General features: G+C 45.3%; 1 protein-coding gene and 1 long non-coding RNA gene across 2 annotated transcripts in view; one reads left to right on the forward strand and one right to left on the reverse strand.

The window, feature by feature from the left end:
* The window catches only part of LOC117025187 (uncharacterized), a 41516-nt gene that overhangs the window by 4420 nt on the left and 13472 nt on the right, over positions 1–23624 (forward strand). The gene's annotated exons all lie outside the window — the stretch shown is intronic.
* On the reverse strand, positions 11238–22894 carry KCTD7 (potassium channel tetramerization domain containing 7). Its single transcript, XM_033110991.1, has 4 exons — positions 22541–22894; positions 20657–20826; positions 17223–17401; positions 11238–16723 (listed from the first exon to the last, which is right to left on the reverse strand). The coding sequence occupies exons 1-4, from the start codon at positions 22682–22684 to the stop codon at positions 16347–16349; spliced, it is 870 nt and encodes a 289-aa protein (XP_032966882.1). The 5' UTR covers positions 22685–22894; the 3' UTR covers positions 11238–16346.

Consider the following 23624-nt stretch of genomic DNA (forward strand, 5'->3'; position numbering starts at 1 on the left):
TTAAGAAGTGATCCTTCTGACCAGTCTAGCATCCACCTGGCACTATACATAATTATTACCATATTATTGACTATATTCCCTATGTTTTACTTTATATCCCCATGACTATTTTGTAACTACCAATTTGTACTTCTTAATCCCTTCAGTTTTCACCCTGCCCCTCAACTCCCCTCCTATATATCACTACAATAAATCTAGTATTCTTCTGATCCCTTAGTTATTGCAAAAGTATTGGCTATATTCCTTATGCTATACCCTACCTACGTCCCCATGACTACTGTGTAACAGTCAATTTGTACGTCTTAATCCCTTCACCTTTTTCACCCACTTCCAACCCCTCCCATCTGGCAACCACCAAACCATTCCCAGTATCTATGAGTTTGTTTCTGTCTTGTTTGTTTCTGTCTTGTTTGTTTATTTTGTTCTTTAGAGTCCACATATAAGTGAAATCACATTGCATCTGTCTTTCTCTGTCTGACATTCTCCACTCAGCACAATACCCTCCAGGTCTATCTGTGCCACCCCTGATGGCAAGAACCCATTCTCTTCCATAGCTGAACAATATTCCATTGTGTATATATACCACCTACTCTTTATCCATTCATCCATTGACAGACACTCAAGCTGCCTCCACATCTTGGCCATTGTAAACAGTGCTGCAATGAACATTTGGATGTACACATTGCCTTGAAGTAGTAATTTGGGTTTCTTCAGATAAATATCCAAAAGTAGGATTACTGGGTCCTCCTGTCTCCTGTTATAGCCTTTATTTTAAAATCTATTTTGTCTGGTATAAGTATTGCTACCCCAGGTTTTTTGTTGACTTGTATCCATTTTAATGAGCTATCTTTCCATCCCTTTACTTTCAGTCTGGATGTGTCTTTCGATCTCAAATGAGTCTTGTAGGCAGCATATGTAAGGGTCTTGTTTTGTTTATCCATTCAGCTACCCTATCTTTTGATTGAAGCATTTAATCCACTTACATTGAAAGTAGTAGTTGATAGATATGTACTTATTGCCATCTTATTCATATATATTTTTTACCTTTTTTTATCTTTTTTAAAGAAGTCCCTTTAACATTTCTTATAATACTGGTTTGGTGGTGATGGACTCCTTTAGCATTTTCTTGTCTGGAAGCTCTTTATCTATCCCTGGATTCTGAATGAATAGCCTTGCGTAAAGCAATCTTGGTTGTAGGTCCTTGCTTTTCATCACTTTGAATATTTTGTGCCAATCCCTTCTAGCTTCCAAAGTTTTTGTTGAGAAATCAGCTGATAGTCTTATGGGAGCTCCCTTGTAGGTAACTAACTGCTTTTCTCTTGCTACTTTTGATTTTCTTTCTTGGTCTTTAAGCTTTGGCATTTTAATTATGATGAGTCTTGGCATGGGCCTCTTTGAGTTCATCTTATTTGGAACTCTGGCTTCCTGGGCTTGTATGTCTATTTCCTTCATCATAGAATGAACGTTTTCTGTTATTTCTCAAGTAGGTTTTCTGTTCCTTGCTATCTCTCTTCTTCTTCTGGTACCCCTATGATGCAAGTGTTGGTATGCTTGATGTTGTCCCAGAGGCCCCTGAGATTCTTTTTTCTTTTTTGTTCTTCTGTTTGGGTGTTTTTTGCTACCTTGTCTTCCAAATCACTGATTTGATTCTCTGCTTCACCTAATTTACTGTTGACTTCCTCTGATGTATTCTTTCAGTTATTGTATTCTTCATTTCTGACTAGTTCTTTTTTTTATGTTTTCTATCTCCATTTTTATGTTTCCTATCTCTTTGTTGATGTTCTCCCTGAGATCACTAAGTATCCTTAAAAACAGTATTTTGAACTCTGCATCTGGTAGATTGCTTGTCTCCATTTTGTTTAGTTCTTTTTCTAGACCTTTGTTCTGTTCTTTTATTTGGGACATGTTTGACTCTCCATTATGGCTGCCTCCCTGTGTTTATTTCTGTGTATCAGGTAGGGCGACTATGTCTCCTGGCCTTAGTAGAGTGGGTGTATTAGTGTTTTGTGGGGCCCAGTGGCACAGGCTCCCTGGTCAGCTGAGCTGAGTGCTCCAGGTGTGTCCCTTGTGTGGTGCAAAGGCTGTGATAATAGAATAGCTGTGGTGCAAAGGCTGACCCTACAGAGCAGTATTTGGTTTAGCAGGGCTCTGGTGCCTGCGCAATCTGTACTTTGGGTATATCATCCTTACAGGCAGGCGGTCAGGTGCTGCTCCAGCTTGGTCCTAGTGCTAGAGCTCAGAGGAAGTGAGTCTATCAGCAAGTAGGTCTGTGTGTGGGCCCCTTAAAAGGAGCACCTGGAACTGCAGCTGCCCTTGTCTCATTCAGCCACAATCTCTGTTGGTTTTCATAGCCAAAAGTTATGGGGACTTCTCTCCCCAGCCCTGGAATGCAGGGCTGGGGAGACTTGTGTGGGGCTGGGACCCCTCAGTCCTTCAAGAGGGACCTCCATAGCTGAGTTATCCCTCCTAATTTTTAATGGTCACACACAGGTATGAGACCAGCCAGTATGTATCTCAGCAATTCCTACCAGTCTCAAGGTGGCTTCTTCTGTATGTCCTTATTTGTAGAGCTTCGGTTCAACTAGATTTCAGGTGATTCTCAATGATGGTTGTTCTGTAGTTTAGTTGTAATTTTGATGTGGTTGTGAGAGGAGGTAAGCGCAATGTTTATTTACTCCACCATCTTGACAGGAATTCCAGGTTTTCTTTCAACATTTTAAATACGTCATCCCACTGCCTTCTGGCCTACATAGTTTCTGATGAAAAATCAGTTTAATCTTATTGGGGATCCTTTGTATGTGAAGAGCTGGTTCTCTCTTGCTGCTTTCAAGGTACTTTTTCTTTGGCTTTCTACAGTTTGATCATAATGTGTCTTGGTCTGGGTCTCTTTGTTTATCTTAGTTGGAGTTCTTTAAGCTTTGTGAATTTGTAGATTTTCCCCCATTTTATCATTTGCATTTGCTGAATCTCTCTCTCTCTCTCTCTCTCTCTCTCTCTCTCTCTCTCTCGCTCTGTCACACACACACACACACACACACACACACACACAGTTTTTTCCTAAAAAAAATTGATACTAAGTTGCAGACATTATGCTTAACTCCTACATATCTCAGTTTGTATTTCCTAAGAATAAAGATATTCCCTTAGAAAACCAAAGCAAAATTAGGAAAATTAACATTGATAAAATCCTATTATTTAATCTACAGCCCTTATTTATTTTTTATCAGTTGTACCAAGAATATCCTTGATAGCTCTTATTTTTCCTGGTCCCAAATCTAACCCAGGATCACTTAATTGTCATGTCTCTTTAGTCTGGAATACTTCTTTCATTTTGTCTTTCATGATCTTGACATTCTTGAAAAGTGTAAGACAGTCATTCTAAAGGATAACCTTCAATTTGGGTTTCTCTGATGTTTTCACATGATTATATTCAGGTTATTCATTTGGGGGGAAAAATCAAATTATTTTGTGTCCCTCTCAAGGCAAGATAGGTGGTGCACATGATGTTGGTTTGTCCCATTTTGGCTAATGTTGACTTTGGTTACATGATTAAGTTGGAGTCTTTCAGGTGTCTCCACTATGAAGTTACTATTTTTACCTTTGTAATTTATTAGTAATTTATACAGAAATATTTTGAGACTATGTAAATATCCTGTTTTTCTTCAAAATTTCATCTGTTTTAAAATCCATTGGTCATTCTGGCCTAAATCAGTTATAATTATTGCTGGTTGATAAATGGATATTTTCTAACCACATCATTCCTCCTATATTTATTAGCTGACATTTTATTCTAATTAAGAACTTTCCTTTCTCCCTTTTATGTAATCCAACATGAATTCATGGATTATTATTTTATTCAGTAGGATATAACCCATTACTATGTTTGAATGCTCAACTTATCCCATCACTTCGAATTTTAATAATGTGTTCTTAAGACAGGAATTTCAACTTTATATAATATTGAGCCATTATTTCTAGTAGCAATAATATTAAAGAAACAAATCTTTGTTAACTAGACTTACCTGGTTTGTGATAGTAAAATCAGATCATCATAAAGGAGAATTACTTTTTCTACTTGCTATAATAGAACACAGTTCAGTTTATCAAAAACTACATCAAACCATTTAATATGTATTTTAAAGAGAAAAGCAGTTAAAACTGATCCTCTCCCCCTTTTTTTCCCCTTTTCCCCAGAGGAAATTATTATTTTTTCTTATTTTGGTACTTTGGAAAGACTTTAAGAGACCATCAACAGTTAGAGATCTATGCTAAACTCATATACGTGGCTATGACAAATGTCTGCCAGTGTAAACAGAAGTCCCTATTAGAAGAAAGAAAGAACGTACAGTTTTGTAAAACTAGTAGAGAATGTGAAACTAGTAGAGGATGTGTGTTTTTTGTCTAGCTTCTCTTTGGGGAATGACACCTCCCTCCATTATTAGCCCACACAGTATAGTCACTGATGACCCTATCCCTTGGCTCCAAGAGCAGGCACGTGAGCTCTGCCATTCCCCTGGCCACAATGAATACATGCAGGTCGCCCATTAGTCCTTCCTAGGACTTCTCTAGCTTGTAGGAAAGTGTCTCTCTTTTCTCTCTTTCTCTCTTGTCCCCCTCCCCCTCGCCCCGGTTTTGCTAAAGGGAGTGGAATCCTAGAACTGCGAAGGCCATCTTTGCCCCAGTGGTAAAGGCTGCCTATGAATAAGGCACCAAGGGGAAAGCCTCAGGAAGATGATCAAATAGTTATGGCAGAAGGGCTTATAAGATCACAAGGTTCCCAATGAGAAACAGTTTAGAAACCACATAATTTGAGCCACTTTCTGTAGGACCAAAAATCTGGGGAAACAGATTGTTCAGATAAGTAAAGGAGTACGTTCTCTCTTGCTGAAACCATATTGTGGGAAAACATGACTCAAATCTAAAAACATTTATAGAATCAACCGGGTAAACCTAAGACTTCCATCTAACATTTTTTTTTTCTTAAGTTTCCAAGTAGTCTTTATCAAGAACAAGAAAGTTGAGAACTGTGGGAAAGGCTTATAATCTGTTGATAAATATTTAGAGGCATGTGTATCTCATAAAGCTTCATAAATTATTTTTAAAAGTTCTTTCATGGAACATTCTTTTAATGGAATACTATCAAATTTAAAAGGGGGGCAGCTCTATATGTGCTAAAATGGATAGATCTTTAAATGATAGTGTTAAATGAGAATAGTAAGGTGGCAGAATATGTGGTATGCTACCTTTGGACTTATATATCGTAGGATGTGTCTAAATCTCATATATATATACACACACGCATGCATGCACAAACACACAGGGTGCCAAAAAAATGTATACACATTTTAAGAAAGGGAAAAACTATTAAAATTGTAATACTTAATATATACCGATGACAAAAGATGAATACAAGTCACATTTGACTTCTGCAATTACAAGAGGTGCTCAAAGTGGTTACCATCAGCATAATTTTAATAGTTTTCTTTCTTAAAATGTGTATACATTATGGCACTTGGTGTGTGTATATGTGTATGTATGTGTATATATATATATATATATATACACACACATATATATGTGTATATATGTGTATATGTATATATGAGAGGGAGGGAGACACACATCCTAGGGTAGACATAGTAAGATATAGAAGATAATTATTTTAAAGAATTGGGTTATGTAATTTTGGAGGGAGGCTTGTTGAGTCCAAAATATTATGGGGAGGCCAGCAGGCTCAAAAAAGCGTTGCAGCTCAGGCAGTCTGCTGAACCCGGAAGAGGCGATGTTGCAGTTGAAGTCTGAAGGTAGTCTGCTGTTAGAATTCTTCATGCTTGGGAGAATTCAGCCTTTTGTTCTATGCAGGCCTCAACTGATTGGATGGGGTCCACCCACATAATGGAGAGCTATCTGCTTTACTCAAAGGCCACTGATTTGAATGTAAATCTCATCCAAAAACAGTTACAGAAACATCCAGAATAGTGTTTGACTAAGTTGACACATAAAATCAAGCATCACAACTGCATCCCTTATCAACTTGATACCCATTCGCATCTCCTGAAATCATACTTAATCTCCGTATTTAATCTCTTAACCTGGTGGGGTGACCCAAATGTTCATCATGCCTGAATTGGGTTGTTGTTGTTTTCCATTGACTTTAACCACAGGGCACGGTAACACTAACATGCCCTAAGAGGTCTCCTGTCCATACACTGCACAGATCATTAGACCTTGATGGAGCACCTCTTCCAGGCACTGTTCTAAGCATTGGGATATAGTTGTAAACAGTAGAGACAAAATCTCCACCTCAGGGAGCTTATTTGAAATGAAATAGAGATATAGACAAAATAATTACTATTGGTAAAAAACACTCAAAGGAAATAAATAGGGTGATGGCCTAGACAGTAATAGGAGTGTACTTTAGATGATGTGGGCAGAGTCGGTGCCATTGAGTATGTAATATTTGAGCTGGAACAAAAAATATGGAAATGAGCCAGCCATGAATGTGAAGGGCTGGAGGAAAGTCATTCCGGGTAGAGGGAACCTGGAAACCTGGGGCAGGAACTGCAAGGCCAGGATGGAGGATGTGAACAAGGACCAGGGTCGCAGGAGGGGGTGGAGGTAGGCAAGAACCAGACCAAACATGCTAAGTCTTTTCGCTTTCTTTCCAAAAGCAAAGGGTTTTAAGGAGGCATATTGCAGGATCTAATCCACCCTTTTAAAAGGCTGTTCTGGAGAATAGGCGAGTGGCGGTAATCAGGGCCAAATTAAGCCAAGAGGCCTTTGTAGTAATGCAGGGCGAGAGATGATGGTGATTCAGACAAGTAAACTTGTGAATGTTCTCAAGATGTTAATACATCTTGAAGATGGATTCAAGTACTAGGTGATGGACAGCACGTAGAAGCTGAGGTAAGGAGGGGAGTCAAAGGTGACGCTCAGGTTTCCGCTGACTGGTGGCTGGCGATACCATTTCCTGAGACAGAAGAGATGGACTGAGGAAGATAACATAGGGTGAGGAGGGGAAATGAAGAATTCCATTTGGATGCATTAAGTTTGAGATGGCTAATAGATATTTTAGTACCAATACTGAGCAAGTTATTGGATGTATAATTCGAGACTGAGAGGCCTGGGCAGGAATATAAATTCGAAGTCATCAGCACACAGATGATGTGGTAGTTATTGCTTCTTAGCTCCATATTCATCCTTCATTGTCTCTGCAAAAATGGCGTTGGGACCTCTGAATATGTTTTCCTTTGCTAATTAACATAATCTTGAGCTTTGTTAGTAGGGGACATTGGTGAAACACTGCAAGAGGGTTCTCTGCTGTTCTCCTTTCCGGGTCTCATGTGCTTGCTCATAGCACACAGCCTGTCCAGAGCCTGGCTCCCACCGCGCACGCTGGGCAGCACCACAGACGCCAGCACTTTCTCCAGCACTGCTCTTGGGGTTTGTAGCAGAGTGCCCCTGGAAACATATCTCCCATGCACAGATTTTCCCAGCACCCTACAGAGTAGATTTCCAGCAAGTTCCAACAGCACAGCACCCAGTGACTTCCTTGCCACTCAGCGAGCCATGGCCATGCCCTCTCCAAAGGCCTGAATATCAGCTCTGGGTGTTCTTCCTTGGACTCTCCTTCTCAGCCCTAAGTGTAGTGGCTGCTTCCTTTATCTGCCACTCCTATACTCTTATAACTACTCTTTATTAGCCACTTCCTCATTACTCCAATCCTATTATAACTGTTTAAGGATATAAATTGTTCAAATTACTGTGTGGGTTTTTTTCCTCCTAATACAAATGACTAAATGCAACTCAGGCAAAATCACCCAAGGAGACAGTATATGTCTGACAGTTGCTATGTCAGACGTAAAATCTGAAGAAGTCTCTGTGTGTTGTTTTCCATTTTGAAGGGGTGAGAAGTAAAGGCACATGGCACAGCAGTGGGGTGCCTCAGAACCACCTCAGCTGTTTCCTCTCCAGCACACCAATCAGCCATTGTAAGGGGACACATACAGTCCCTTTCTGTGTCCACTTTGAGAAGCTCGGGGTTTGGCTGGCCTCTGCTGCACATGGGCACCTACCTGCCACTTGCAGGGGTCTCAGCTACAACCAGAGCTGGAATTCCTTTGCTGGCTTTGGGGTCTTGCATGTATAATGGAACATCTTCTGAAGCCAAAATGTTGATAAACTTAGGCCGCCATTACTGTGTAGACCAAGCTCCCAGTTTCACCTTGATTGCTCCAGGCTGCTGTGAACATGGTGCCTGGACGCCTCAAATCTGTTATTACAGCTACTACACCCACAAGCATTGTTGGCCTCGCCAACACCAGCATCATGGAGATGTAGAAACAAGGGGCAGACCCTGCCCATGCTTGTGCCTCCCTGTGACCCTAAGGCGTTGAAGTGTGCCTTGGTGATTAACACCAGAATAGCAGAAAAGATGGACAGGGTTGCAACCATTGGAATGCTGGGTCCTTAGTAAGGGGTCAGGGGAACCCAGACCTCTTAAAGAATGGTCAGGTGAGGAAGCTGAAGGTCATGAACAAATGAGCAGTACTCCTACAAGCCCCAGAAATCCTGGGACACAGTTGAGTATCTGGAAGCCTTCCACCTAAGAAACATTCTTGTCCATTATCATACTTGATTGGACTTACCTGGGAATTCTGTGATCTCAACCCACAAATCTAGCTTATCTCAGGGATGCTGCTGCCATAAAGGGATCAGGACTGCCATCCTCCCACACAAGGGCACTGATGGGTCCAAAGCCAGGCAGTAAAGCCCATCTCAGTGAAATCCTGTGGGCTGCAGGCCCAGCTGAGGAAGTGGTAGAATATATTCCTGCAGGTGAGTACAGAGGGGATTCCTCAGTGTTCTGCCTCTCTGGATAATGGGAGTTTCCAAACAGAGCTGCACTCTGAGGAATATTAGGCAATTGGGCGGAACACTTCCTGAATATGGAGGCAGATACATTCTGCCTTATTTATGGGTGTGCCAAGTAAATAATGCCACCCTCATTTCAGCCAGTAGTAATGTGGTCAGCTCACCAGGGAAGTTCCTATTTTTTGTTAGGCAGCTCTTGGTGAATTTGGTTTCCAGGGAGATTTTGATACCTCCTTCCTGGACTAGAGAAGGATGAAGTTAACTTGTCTTCTCAGCGGGGTCCTGTGGGCATCCTCTGCTGTTGCTGTAGGGGTGGAAACAGAGCTCAGAGAGGGGAGCTGAAAATGTTCTCCAAATCCTAGCAGGCCAAATGAGAAAGCTGAAATTGAAAGCCAGGGACCTCAGTGCAAAAAAGCACTTACCGCATGACAGTAAGGAGAGCAGCCCTGGGCCCAGCATCACTGCCACAGCCGGCTACCCAATGCCAATGAGGCATGGCCAGAAGTGGCCAGCCAGCTTTAAAATGCCAAAGACAAGACAATCATGAGAAGAGGTGAGAGGTGGAACTGATACGGTGAGGAGGGAAAGTCAGTTCCCACAACATGTGCATACGCAAGTAGGCCCCTGGGCAGACAGAAGACGACAAGCACAGCTGGTCATCAGGCGTTATGTTGAGAAACACACGAATAGAGGCATTTATAGAGGCTAATACACATTCTAGGGACCTTAGCCTACTCATGATACTTTTATAGAGATAACAAAGGTACAAAGATTTGACTCAACTTGTAAATTTCTTCTAATGAAGGTCAAGCCCCAAGTTTTGTGGTGCTTTAGGGGTCTTGATTTTAGTAGTAAGAGAAGAATGGATACGTCTGCTCCAAAGTCCTACTGGGGCTGGGCCTCCTGCCAAGACCGCATGATACAGGAAAAATTCGGGAATCCTCTGAAAGTCATGGCTTGTTGAATGGTGAATCGGGATTCCTTTTTGATCACTGAATACTGGCAAAGGTGTGTTATGATCACGGGTATGGAGTGCTTCTCGATGGTTCAATTCAAAGTCTTTCTTGCAGATGTGTTGGATTTTTTTCATGGTGCACAACTGTCTTGTTCCCACTTGGTGTTTGGTGGTTGGAAGAAGTGGGATCTAAGGATCGCTGGATGGTGTCATTCTTCAGGGAGAACAGGTGTGTGAGGGAAGAAGTCAGTCCTTAGCAGTCCAGGAATGGAACTGCCCTGTTCCTAAGGCTGTGCTTCCTGTTACTTGGTGGAGGTACATTTTGGAGGGGGAGGTAACAGTTTGGCCACCTGGGTACCTATAACCCAGGTCTGTAACTTTGATAATAACGGTCAGTTTTTCCTTAGAGTTTAGAAGAAGATATTGATCTAAAGGGAGAAATGAGGTATCTGATGTTCACAGCTACTATAAGGTCATTGTAGAAATGACTAGAGAGAAAAAACAGCACAAATTACTCTGCTCAGCACAAGACCTATCTTCGCTGTATCCTATTTATACATGTGCTTTACTTAAAAGTTATGTTAGAAATAAAGGTTAGTGAAATAAGTCAGAAAGACAAATATGTGACCGTATGATTTCACTTATATGTTGACTCTAAAAAACAAAAAAGAACAAAACAGACTCGTAGACACAGAGAACAAATTGATGGTTACCAAATGGGTTGGGGGTTGGGCTGGGTGAGAAAGGTGAAGGGATTAAGAAGTACAAATCAGTAGTTACAAAACAGTCATGGGGATGTAAAGTACAGCATAGGGAATATAGTCAATAATATTGTAATAACTATGTATGGTGTCAGATGGGTACTAAATTTATCAGGGTGATCACTCATAAGTTATATAAATGTTTAATCACTGTGTTGTTCACCTGAAGCTAATACAGGTAACCCCCATATAACAGGGTTGTTAGGTTCCTAAAAGATGCTGTCATGCAAATCTGTGTGATACGAAACAAAAACTAGTACAAAAAGGGGGGTTAGGTTCCAAAAATTTTAAAAACACACTATTATATTTTTATAATTAAGAGAAATATCTTTATTAAACAACTTTCACCAAAAGTATAACATATTAATATGTATTCAATAATGTTTTCTTCGTCATCACTACTAAGCCCCATTAACCAAGGGCGTTTTCGTTTTGACAAGGTATCTTCATCCTCTGAACTTAATACTCCACGAACAAAATGGATTTAAAATTCTAATAAATTTTAAAATTCTGCAATCAAATCTGATATGACATTCATGCTCGAATGAAAAATTTCAAATGAGGTATCTTTTGCTCTTAAAAGCTCTTATTACATTCCGTGTTGTTAGGGGATTTCCCTTATTTCGAATGAGATATTTTTTGCTCTTAAAAGCTCTTATTATGCTCCTCGTTGTTCACGGGTTCCTCTAATTCTCAAACCATGTTAGAATGAAACCGTGTTCTAGGATGCCGTGTTTTACCAGAGTTTCCCCCAATTCTGGAACCTTGTTAGAGCGAAACCGTGTTATAGAGGTGCTGTGTTATACCAGGGTTACCTGTATAATATTGTGTGTCAACTGTAATTGAAAAATTAAAAAAAAAATTTAATAAAAACAATAAAGCAGAAGCATAAGCTCTGACTTAAAATAAGTTTAAAATCATGTTTAAAAAATAGAGAAAACTAACGTACATGATAGGAGAAACATAATGGTAAGGAATCAAAAGACAGAAAGTTAAATAAAAGCTAAAGGAACAGGCTATTAGTTAAACAAATCAAAATGAAAAGTAAGTAAAACCAGCTAAAAGGTCAGCTGCAAAATGATGACAAAAGACACACAAGCAGGGTAGAGACCCGGAATCCAAGGGCCAAGAGCTCCATGCCAGGCACATAGTGTCCCCTGAGCTAAACCAGAGTGTCCCGTTCATTTTGCTCTTGATGCCAGGGGTCTCTGAAGGAAGCCTCCTTTCCCACGTGATTATGCTGACAGCACATCTGTATGGTTAGACCCAGGACTGCACGAGTCCCAGGTCATCCCACCAGTGTCAGCCAGGGGGTCCTCTCTCACCTACTATGTTACCCTCCAGTCACTGTTCCACGAGTAGAGGGCCCTTCTCTCCCGGGTAGGCACTGAGGACCCACCTATCTCCTTGATTCTCAGGGCTACTGAAGACCTATACGTCTAAGGAAGTTGTTTTAGTACTCCTTCTAGAGTATTTGCTTTTCAAATCTTATAGGCAAGGCAGGTGAAGCCCTGAGCCTCTGAGGTGGGATGTCCAGTGGGGGGCTCTACTAACTGAACATCCATGAGGATCTCAGAAAAGGGCTCTGGATTTGCATCCTGGCTCAGCAGCTATGGGCCTTCGGGGAAATTAGACATCCTGGAGCTTTGGTTTCTGACTTGTAAGGTGTTATTGCTATGGGATGTGTGAGCCCTGATTAGGTCACAGAATACACTGGCACAGATGATGCAGTGTTTGTGTTTAAAAGTGAGAATAATCAGAGATTGAAGGAGAGCAGTGGAGAGTGGCATAGCTGCCCAGCACTTCAGAACTCACCTTTCTGGGTTAATCCATGATGTGACTCCTAGGGCATCTTGATGACAACATTCATTAACCAGGAAGGTGTCAAACTCCACTTTCAGAGGAAGGGCATTTTATACCCCCAAGGAAGAGTCTAACCACTGAGGCTTACATAAGCTTAGAGCCACTATCTCCCCTGGATAGAAGTGGGTATCTAACAGGAGGGATTTCTGTTGGAACTACTGCCATGGGTGTGGGCCACACAAGTGAGTACACCTGTGCCATCTTCTGCCCCCAGAGACCTCTCAACATGAGAGCAGAGTGGTCTGCCTGGGTGAGGCGGGCACACTCCTACCTGACGGGGCAGAGACGAGGCTAGGTAAGTACAGAAGGATCTTCGTGGGGCCTGTCCGCCTTTACTTCAAGTCAGGCCAGACGTTCAGCTGCTAATCTCAGGGAAGAGCATGGCATTTATAATAGTGTGGCATCCCCCAACATACCACATTTTAAGGAAAAATCAAGACATATTTGCTGGCCAAGTGGTGGGCCGAGGAGGGATGAGTACTTCTCCAAAAGAAAGGCACAGCACCCAGGTTCTCGGTGTTCACTTTAATGCCACGTGAGGGAGCTGAGGCTCCACGCACCAAAGCGCACACAGACAGGTAAGGAGCGAGCACGGAGTGTCATTCTGTGTACATAAGCCACAGCCACACAGACGCTGAGCTCCCTCCCACACTCCAGAGGCAACTGCCTACTCCTATAACCAGCCTTTGTTCCCACCTCCTCCAGCCCCTCACCAACCCACCCTCCCCCAATTAACATATGTATACATACATGTTTCTTCCAGAACTCCAAAAAGTGCCTCCCCCACCCCAGCTCCCAATACTCAGGCTTCTGATGAATAAAGCCCCCTCTTTTAAGGATCATGAGGCAGGCACCACATTTATGAAAGAGTTCCAACAAAATGGTACCCAAGAAAGCTTAATCACTTATATCACAATTAAATATAGACAGAAGGTATGCAGAAGGATGATGTCTGAAATTCTACCTGGGATCAAAATGCTCAGTGTGCATAGTTTTTGCTCTGTTGTTATTGTAGATCCTAACCTCTTCAGGGTCTGGCTTAGGCCAAGATCACACACTGAGGTTCACCCCACTTTGTGGTTTGCAAATGTCAATTTCCTAGTCCTCCAATGAGCAACCCAGACCAGAAAGACTTTTACAGCTGATAAACCTGAGGCACAGGCTCACACAGCTCCCAGAATATCCTAAGCTCCAGGAAGAAAGGATAGAAGCTTTGGGGCACAACTAACTGCCTTCCAAATGATAAGCACTGGATAGCCCGAGGTAGAATAAGGATGGTGGTGATTTTCTTCCTCCACCTGGGATGGTGTGATGTGTTTCACTGTGGTTTTGTTTTAGCCTTTTTTTGTTGCCATTAAGTTTTTATTTTCCTTGAATTTTGTTGGGGCTAGCATTGCACCATACAGTCCTATCTCCTAAAACTTTCACCTTCCCAACCAGTGAGCATGGCACCTGGGAGAAAAGGTGCCCAAAGTTAGGAGGGAAGCTCCAAAGGCAGGCACTCTGATCCATCGATAACCACTGGCCTGTCGCACGGCAGGATGAAGCTAGTCCCTTGTCAGGAGGAGAGGCATTCACTGGCATTATGCACAAGAATTCTGTGAAAATATACTACCTTTCTATTGGGGAGAAAGTCATCCTTTGGAACCTTCCTTCCTGACCCAACCTTTCTTATGCTCTGAGCCTGGCCCTTTAAGAGTTAAAAAGGGATCCAACTAGGAGAAGTCACTTCCTCAGAGATGATCTTTATTTGGAGGCCATTATCACAAACCGCCACATCTAAAAGCACTTTTCAGACTGGCCTTGGCTTCTCATCAGAGAATGGCCAAAATAGGCCATGGATTCTTTCACTCCATTTAGAAAGAGCTCTAAGTTGGGCGCCAGTGTCCCCGCTGCTCTTCCTGGTCTACTGGCTCACAATGGCACAGAGCATACCACCTTGAGGACATCACAGAGGGACAGAGAAAGCAGGTGTCCCTAACAAGAGGCATAGGAACAGCGTCTCTGTAGCCCCAAGCAAGTCCCCAGGGCCGGTTTTTTAGCAAACCAGCCACTCCTGTCTGACATGTAGGCCTCTAAATAGTAAGCACTATGATGCTCTACACCAGCGTGGGAAGGACGAGGGGCCAAGGCCGGACCACTGAGCACGGGGCTTAATTCTCAGCTCTCTACTCACACTGACTTCCTCCTGAACGGCTTGTCAAAAACATGAATTTGTATGAGGCAGTAACACCAATCAGAGCAACTAAACAAAAGACTTTACTGTCAGAACAAGACGAGAGCCATGCTGCTGGGCTAAGCTCTAAGCAGAGATCTCAGCTCCAGAAAAGTGACATCCATTTGTGGGCGAGGACAACAGAGAGAACATGTTTCTGGGAACCAGGACGACTGACTACACTTTCCTCTTATATCTCAGTCTGTATCTCTGCTCCACATGCTAAGAGTGCAGAACTGTTCCCTGCAATCTGTTTTCACACAAGGGCCAGGAGGTTACTGCCCCATCAAAGAATTCAGCCGAGGTCTCAGGGTTGGGCCTTCTCGTCCTCAGAAGGAGGCAGACATTTTCAGCACCCCCCTTGCTCTATCTTACCAACCTGCTCTTGGAAGACTGAGACCAGTGAGGCTGTCCTCACCAGGTTTTCACATATGAAACATCTCCCTACAAGAACACCCAGGAACAGTGAAGTATAATCAGGATTACTGCAGCTCAGAAATGTTACGCTCCAATTAGTGGTGCTTCCTTTAGGAGAGGCACGTCTATACCCTGACTAGCCGCCCCTGGCTGCAGACAGAGCAAGAAGGAAATGCAAGGGGGGCAGAACTGTGCAGATGGTTTTCTCTCTGAACTGTGGAGAGGTTTGTTGCTGTCTTCCTGCAGCTCCTGGGGTAGCCATGCCTCTCACCCAGCCCTGTCTTTACTTCCCCAGAATAAACACTCTCCTAGAAGGAGAATGTTAGTGGGATAAAGCAAAAAGCTTTTAAAAAGTAGGGGGTCCCATCCAAGGAGGTTCACCACACACTGGATCCTGACACACAAAATGGCAGCCAAGGAGGTATTCTGAGTCTTTAGAAAGGGTATTACATCTCGAAGATAACAGATCTAGGCATTGTGCCTGCTGGACTTAGGGACACTTCAAAAGGCACCTCTGAAATTAGCCCTCCAGCCCTGTGAGCAGGTAACCCTTCACGCAAGGAAGGTTGGTAGAGATAGAAGCCAAGGCCCATGCAGGGCTGTAAACACTGTGCTTTTCTAAGGCCAACCTGGTGCATGGTTTTGGCAACTATAGTTATATTGCCAAAAGGTGATGTAGAGTATGTTCTGGGAGGAAGTCTTTCTACATCCTGAAACAAAGCATGGGGCTATTCTTGGGGGAAAAGGAAAATTGCTCTTTCTTCAGCCAAGCGCTGTGGGGTGGTTACTTGGGTAAATCCCGCATGGTGTTCTGTGTTTGTACCTATACACTGAGCACAAGAAAGCAATACCTGAACAGGTATGAGGAAATGATTATGTCTATATTCGTTGGTGATGTGGCTCTAAAAAGGGCAGAAACCCTCTTACAAGGTCAAGAAGTGACAAAACCTTTCTGGACTTCCTGGTCAAGCCCTAGCTAGCCAGACCCCGTCAGCCTCAGGCAAAGACTAGGGTGCCTGGAAGAAAGGCCAGGTTGAGTGCAGACACCAAGTCCCCGTGGGCCAAAGCCCATGCCTGACCCCAATGTGCAGCCTGGGAGACTAGAGCTGCAGCTCCGTCCACTTGGCACTGTGCCTCTGCACTCGGTCCTCACCTCAGCAGGTTCTGGGGCAGTCAGATCCCCCTTCCAGGGATCTCACTCCCAGAGCCACTAGGAGAATGGACACCCTCCCTAAAGGGACTCTGTTCCTACCAGGACTACTCACCACCATGTGATCTTGAACTCATAGATGGGGCGCTTGCAGTAGTAGTGGTTGACGAGGTGCTTGTCACACACCCCAATGCACTGGTGGTCCACGACGAGGCCCTGGGCTGAGAGGTCCGTGACCAGGCAGTGCAGCAGGTCGTACACGTCAGCCACAGCCTCCCAGGGCCCAAAGGACACGTCCACTTCACAGTGGTGCTCAAAAAGCTGCCCATCACTGTCGCTCCGCTCGAAGCGCAGGGAGTTGAGGAGTGGACACTCGTAGGGGGTGATGGGCATCTCCTCCTTGAAGACACAGACCTTGAGCTTGGCAAAGCGTGCCTTCCGCTGCACTGCGCGGAGCCGGGCAATCTCCACAATCCGCTCCAAATGGTCTACGGGGGTGAGCACGCCCCCGTCACTGGGCGGGGTGAGAGCACACCCCTCCCACCGTCACTGGGAAAGGTGAGAGCGCCCCCCTCACTAGGGGGTGAGCGCCCCTCATCACTGGGAGGTGTGGGGGGCAGGGCAAGGCAGTGGGGGGGCACGGAGAGAGCCCAGTGACCACTGGAGCCAGAGGGAAGAGTCCTGGGGAAGGGAAATGCAGGGTACAGACTTAAACAAGGTTTATGGATCCCCAGAGCAAAAGAAACCAGAGGGAAGGGATGAGGACGGTCCTTTTGAAATGCGATTTGATGATTGTCAAAGGCGGGCCCTCCTTACCCTATATTTTCCCAGTGGGACCAACATGGGGGACAGACGGGACAGAGATTCTCTCCCACCCTAAGGAGCATACATGAACCCTGGGCCCAGAACCTGTTTCGGGGGAGAGGAGGCACTGACAGATGCCTTGCATACCTCACTGCCCCCCGCCCCCACCCGCCGGCCCCTCACCTCTGTAATAGGGCATGAGTCCCAGGAACGCCTGGCGCACTCTCTCCCCCTTCAGCGGCTGCATGTCCTCCAGCCGCTCCAGCAGGGGCCCAATGGCATAGTATTGGGCCTCTCGGTACACAGCCCGCACACGTTCCCTGGGCGGCAGGTCCCCTGAGCGCAGGAAATTCAGCACATCTCTGAGCAGGAAGGAAAGGAGGTGGTGAGGAGAGGCTACTGCACCAGGCAGTGTCACACAGCGTTTAGAGCACAGAATCTGGAACCAGACTGCCAGCTATGTCACCTTGAGTAAGTGAACTTAACCTTTCTGTGCCTCGTCTCACCTGTAAAATAGGGCAAATAAGAAAACTATTCAATAATGTTATGAGAGGATTAAATGAGTTAGTATATAAAAAGTGCTTAGAAAATACCTGGCCCAAAGTAAGCCCTAAATAAATGTTAGTAGTTGTTATTATCAGTATCATTATAATTACAATTATTACTAGAATAATATTAGGTATTGTTATTATTAGGTACATATATGAATAATGGAACATTACCAGCCTCTTTATAAATATTTGAATTGTGGTATAATTAATATTCAATAAATACATAAATCTTAATTGCACCATTCAATTACTTTTTAAGTATGGATATATCCATACAACCACTGCCTAGCTCAAGAAATAGAACACTTCCATCTTCATTTTTTTTTTTTTTAAAGATTTTATTGGGGAAGGGGAACAGGACTTTATTGGGGAACAGTGTGTACTTCCAGGACTTTTTTTTCTTAATTGTGGAGGGCGCCATTCAACTTCAAGTTGTTGTCATTTTAATCTTAGTTGTGGAGGGCGCAGCTCAGCTCCAGGTCCAGTTGCCGTTGTTAGTTGCCCACCATCCCTTCCGGAAGTCAGGAAGTCGAACAGATAACCTTGTGGTTGAGAGCTCACTGGCCCATGTGGGAATTGAAATCGGTAGCCTTTGGCGTTAGGAGCACAGAGCTCCAATCGCCTGAGCCACCGGGCCGGCCCCCACTTCCATCTTCTTAATGCTTGCTTGTGTCTCTTTTTAGTCTATCCTGCAGAAGCTACCACTCTGCTTCTAGTTCTGTCACCAAAGATTCTTTTTGCCTCTTCTTCATATAAGATAGAGTCACAGAAGTAGAGATTCATACAAGTAGAGTCATACGGTATGTTCTCTTTTGTGCCTGGTCTCTTTCCCTCAACATATGAGTACTCACTCTTATGTTGTGTGTAACAGTGGTTTGTTGCTTTTTATTGCTAAGTAGCATCAAACTATATGGATGTACCTCCTCCTGTAAGTTATTTCACCCATTCTCCCATTGCTGGGCATCTGAGTATCAGTTTCCAGTTTGAGGCTTGTAGGAGGTAAAGCTGTGATGAACATTTCTACAAAGGACTTTTTGTTAATACATGCACCAGTTTCTCTTGGGTAGACACTGGAAGTAGAAGTGTTCACTCACAGTGCATGTTTAACGAAGTGGTTGTAGCAATGTACGTTCCCAGTAGCGATGTGTCCAGCTTCTATATCCTTGCCACTAATATTCTTGTGCAGCTATACGGAGATCAAATGCCTGCCCCTAACATCGAAACAAACTGGTTCCAGGAGTAAATAAAATCACATACTGCATTTTCTTAAAATAAAAATTCAGTTCTTTTCATTCTCTTTTCAGATTCTTTAGTGCTAAGAGTAATCAGATCCATCATCGGTAGATGTGGGAAGGGCTTTTCTGTAAGGATCTGTGAGTAAACCCCAAGATCAAGCTGTTACCAGATCGTAATGCAATACCAGCTAACACTCACTGTTAATCTGCCAGCCACCATTTGTGTGTTATTCCATTGAATCTTTTCAATGACATTATGGGATCAATGCTATCTTATGTCCATTTTATAAATGAGGAAGAAGTGGGGCTCAAAGAGGTTAAGGCACACACTTGCTCAAGGAGCCACAGCTAGACAGAGGCTCGATGCAGACACAGTTGGCTCTGAGCCCACACCACACCCACAGTGGTCCAGACTTTAGTCCAAAGACACGCTGCCTTGATCAAGTAGGAAACTGCCTCCATGGTGGGTGCAGGGGGTACATGAGCTACCAACAGAGACGTTTACCCACCAAATTCCCTAAACTCCTATTTTACTTTATCTGAGTCTTTTAACAACTTCACCTGCTGCTGCTGAATCATAGGCCACTGGAGCCCAGCAGTCTGAGGATAAATGCCATAATATCCTGCTTTCTGCCACACCCTCACCTGGCTCTGCCACTTTCCAGGTGTGGTGACCTGAGCATGGGCACATTAGCCTGCAACCAAACCCTATTCTCCCTCCCCACAACCCTTTTCCAAACTGGTCCTCTAGGATCTTAAGCAAATGTTCTCAAGGTCTGAAAAACATACCCCCAAGACAAGACCCAGCTAAGAGTGCTAAGAGAGCTGCCAGCTGGGGCCAGCACTTTCCTCCCCCAAACAGCCTGTAAACAAAAACCTTTTTATAGCTCTGCAGTGATGTGAAGCTTTGTTTTCTCAGCATTGGAGGCAGGTGACAGCCCAATAGGGAAACCCAGATGCTTCAAAGCAAATTATTTGACCAGAAGTTCCTTTCTGCAAATAAAAATGACCCTTCTCCCAATATGCAAAATGCTACTTGGCGACCATCTTTGTTCAAGGTCAAGGGCCATCTGAGTTCTTTAGTCATTTCCAAAGTTAGACTGAAGGGGAAAAGAGCTTCAGCCATAAACTCTGAGAGGACCTCGCCAAGGGTCACACCAAGGCTCTTTATTTAATCCGCATGACAGGCCTGCGAGGCAGCTATAATTATTTCTCATTTTGCAAACAAGGAAGTTGAAATTAAAGTCTTTATACTGCTTACGTGTAAGGCTGTCAGAAATCCTTCCTTGGGAAGGAGTATCTTTTTTTTGAGATTGTTTTTCCATGTTTTAGTGTTAAAATAACAGTACTAATTGAAGGTTGTTTTGTTCTTTAAGACTTTTCTTGGCAACATTCAAGGATGGTAACCCCATGTGCCTGTCCCTTACCTTTTCTTACACCATGCTCCCTTCCTAACTACAATGTTGAGCCCCAGAATCTGACTTGAGGGTATTCTCCGAGAAGGCGTTTTGGAACTTCCTCACCCCTAGGTGGAATCACACCTATTCCTTTCCACATGAATGACAACTTCACCGTCTTAACCTACATAGGACAGAAGCAATTTCATCCCATCCAGCCAGTATGTGTTACCTGGCGTTTCTCTAACTGTCCTGTCCCACTGGGAAAGAATTAAGAATTTTGATCTAATTCAATACGCATGTTTATTAAATTCTGTGAGTATGCTATCTCCTCTTCTAGATACTATGGAAGATACGAAAGCCCAGATCCTCACCCAGGCCACTCACTTGCTGGGACTACAAAGCTGATGGGAGAGGGAGAGGGAGAAACATACCCAAAGTGCGTGCCATCCCGATCAATGAAGTACCGGCCCTCAGCATCGGTGGGGATGTAATGGCGCCCGCTGAACATGGCAGCCAGCATGGTGTCTTCGTAGCGCCTCAAGGTAGACAATCGTGTGGTGAAGTAAGCCCCTCCAATGTTAAGGGGGACAACCTCAGGAAACTGGAAAGAAACAGCTACATGTTCAGCCAGGGAAGGGAATGAGAGCCGGGCAGCTCCGTCTGCAGTCTACTTGGGTCTGATTAATGCCTCACCATTCACTTAGTCACCCAAAGCCAAAACGCAAGAGGGTTTCTGAACACTCTTCTCTCTCCTTCCTTTCACCACACTCACTAGTGGCCAAGACCCATCCATCCCCCTCCTCCTCTATCTCTGCTCTAGAATTCAAAGCCTTCACTGTCCCCCTTCTACTTCCCGAATTTACCATTTTTGTGCCCTTGCTCATGCTGTCTTCTCTGTCCAAAACACTCTTACCACTCTCCTTTGTCCATCTAGCAAATTTAAGTGCCCAAATGGTTGTTCACTGCGTAGAGGCACATGGATGAGTGATCTGCTAGCCCAGATGTGTGCCCTTTCTCTAATTCACACCAGGCACCATATAGGTTAGCAGTATCCAGTCATTCTAAGAGCTTCTATTCAAGTTCCCCTACTCTGTGAGCATTTCCGCTGTATTGTCTCTTGCCAGTCCCCAAGACAGAGTTAACTAAACTCTCCCTCCATTGCGCCTTCACTGTATGCCACGCTCTCCTCTATTATAGTGCCTAGAACAACACATTGGCAATTATTTCTCTGTCAGCCCACCCTGCTAGACCCCAAGCTTCCTGATGGCAGGGACAACATCTTGTTCACCAATCATGAGGCCACTCACAGAAAGGCTTATGGATGTTTGATGAATAATTCCTTCTTAATCTGTAGAGTGAGATCAGTCCCCAGTCCAGGTAAGGTTCTGGAGGCAGGGTGCAGAATAGGGACTGATGGAATAGATTTGCCCTGAGAAGCTCTAGGGTGTCCCTAAAACGCTCAGGACCTTTTCTTTCTTTCCTTCCTTCCTTCCCTCCTTCCTTCCTTCCTTCTTTTCTTACATCTTTCACTCCTTGTGATTTGGAAAGAAAAGAGGCCAGTTCTCTCTAGTTTCCAACGGTCCTCCTCCAAGTTAACTAAAGTGTTGGCGCAGTGCATGCTTTTCAATATTACAACATCTCTCTGGCTCCAATGAAAGTCTGTTAGCTCCTCCTTCCTAGTCTCTGTCTTCAGTGCCCAGCAATGCCCCACCTTTCCTCCTCTTTTTCCTTTTCTTGAGGGTCCTTTCAGGTGTTACTGTGAGACAGTCATACACAGTAAGACCCGTGGAAGCCACGGAGCACCGCAGCACAGCAGCGAGTGAGGGAAAGCCAGGGAGTTGTCAGGTGAATGTGGACACATCTACCAGTTGGTGCTTCTTATCTGCACACAGTCCCTTACTCCACTCTCTGGGCAGCTGGAGACTGGGTTTAGGCAACCACCAGAGCCTCCTCCTGGATTTTCTAGAAGACACTATCATCTCTTGGGGCTCCAAGGTCCCCTTCCCACAGTCTACCCTGCCTCCTCTAGTTGGTAAGGGTGGGGCACCGGGACGGGAGTAAATCGACCTTGTAGGCAGTGAGCACTGGAAGGAGGGGGTTGGGGGCCAGGTGACCTCTAGAGCAAGTAAAACCCGCCTGGTGCATTTTAGGAGGGGGCGGGCAGGTGAGTAGAGCTCCTCAGCCACCACCCTCAGCCTGACCCCTGACCCTCAAACCGAGCGTTGCTTACATCCCAAAGGTCAGCTCCACCCAGTATCTGCTTCTCCCTCTGCGCCCCTTCCCCCCCGTCCCCGCCTCCCTCCAAGTCCAGGTACCTCCTGGGGCAGCAGGGGCAGCGCATGCCCCGCCTGTGAGGCCGTCGGGGTGGCCGGCTCCAGAAAGTCGTCTTCGGCGTCGGAGCTGGACATGGCACCGTCCGGGCGACGGCTGTCTGGCTCGCGCCCCGTGACTACCACCATCCCTTTGGCTCTGGGCAGTGGGCGCGGCTTCGGGCAGGCGGGCAGCGGACCCGGCACTAGCGCGGAGCAACGCCTGGCATGACGCAACGCGGCCGGCTGGCTGGACCGAGGGGCGAAGAGTGCAGCGCGCGCGGGCCTCGGGGAGGCCGCTCTCAGCTAACCGAGCTGCTAACCGGCCACCGCGCAGACCGCCGGGCCGCCGGCCTGACGCGGTCGCCTCCCGCTATTGGCTGAGTCCCTGCTTGCTCCGCCCCTGGCTGGCAGGAAGCTCGCCCAGTCCTGGAGCATGCAGCGCGTCAGCCTGCGCCTGAGTGGCCACTGGAACCGGCCGGCTTGTCTGCCTTGCTCTGATTGGCCCTCTGGCCAGCGGGCGCGCCCTCTCCTCCCGCTAACACTGGTCCCGCGGTCTGTACGGGCGCGCGCGGCCACCCCCGCCGAACGGGACTCCTGGTTGGCTCTGCGGGTGGTTCCCGCATCGGGGGCGACACCTAGTGATTGAGAGGCGGGAGGGCTCATGACCTAGTCATTCGTCAGTCTCCAGGCTTGCGGGTCCTGCGCTGCCTCGGGCGTCGAAGGCCAGAGAAATCCGGGGTGGGGGTGGGTGGGTGACTTCAATGGAGGTGGAGGGGAGGACGGCTGAGGTCACCGAGGTTGTAAGAGAGGAGGGGCAGGATTGCGACATGCGCTACCCCTCTTAAAGAGGGGTTGCTTAAAGCAACGAGGGCAAAACCTGGGTTTCCAGTCCTTCCCGATCACAGGAATCTGAAAAAGAAAACTCAAAATAGGGGCAGTTGAGTTCAATTAAGAATGACAGTGATTCTCCACCTTCTCCATGCCAGTTTCTCCGCTGGGTACCTGGGCACACAGATGGAGACAGGCCCAGGCCCTACCCAAAACAGCTCAGGCTGGTGAGGCGGAGTCCAGCCTATCCCACACATCT

This window comes from Rhinolophus ferrumequinum, chromosome 7 (genome assembly GCF_004115265.2).
Source record: "Rhinolophus ferrumequinum isolate MPI-CBG mRhiFer1 chromosome 7, mRhiFer1_v1.p, whole genome shotgun sequence".
Classification (NCBI taxonomy): domain Eukaryota; kingdom Metazoa; phylum Chordata; class Mammalia; order Chiroptera; family Rhinolophidae; genus Rhinolophus; species Rhinolophus ferrumequinum.

Excerpts from the sequence above, each read along its gene's own strand:
- KCTD7 (XM_033110991.1), bottom strand. The coding sequence starts at position 22,684 with ATGGTGGTAGTCACGGGGCGCGAGCCAGACAGCCGTCGCCCGGACGGT. Across the intron at positions 20,827-22,540 it reads TGCCCCTGCTGCCCCAGGAG|TTTCCTGAGGTTGTCCCCCT; the intron begins GTACCTGGACTT and ends GTTTCTTTCCAG. Across the intron at positions 17,402-20,656 it reads CGGGATGGCACGCACTTTGG|AGATGTGCTGAATTTCCTGC; the intron begins GTATGTTTCTCC and ends CTTCCTGCTCAG.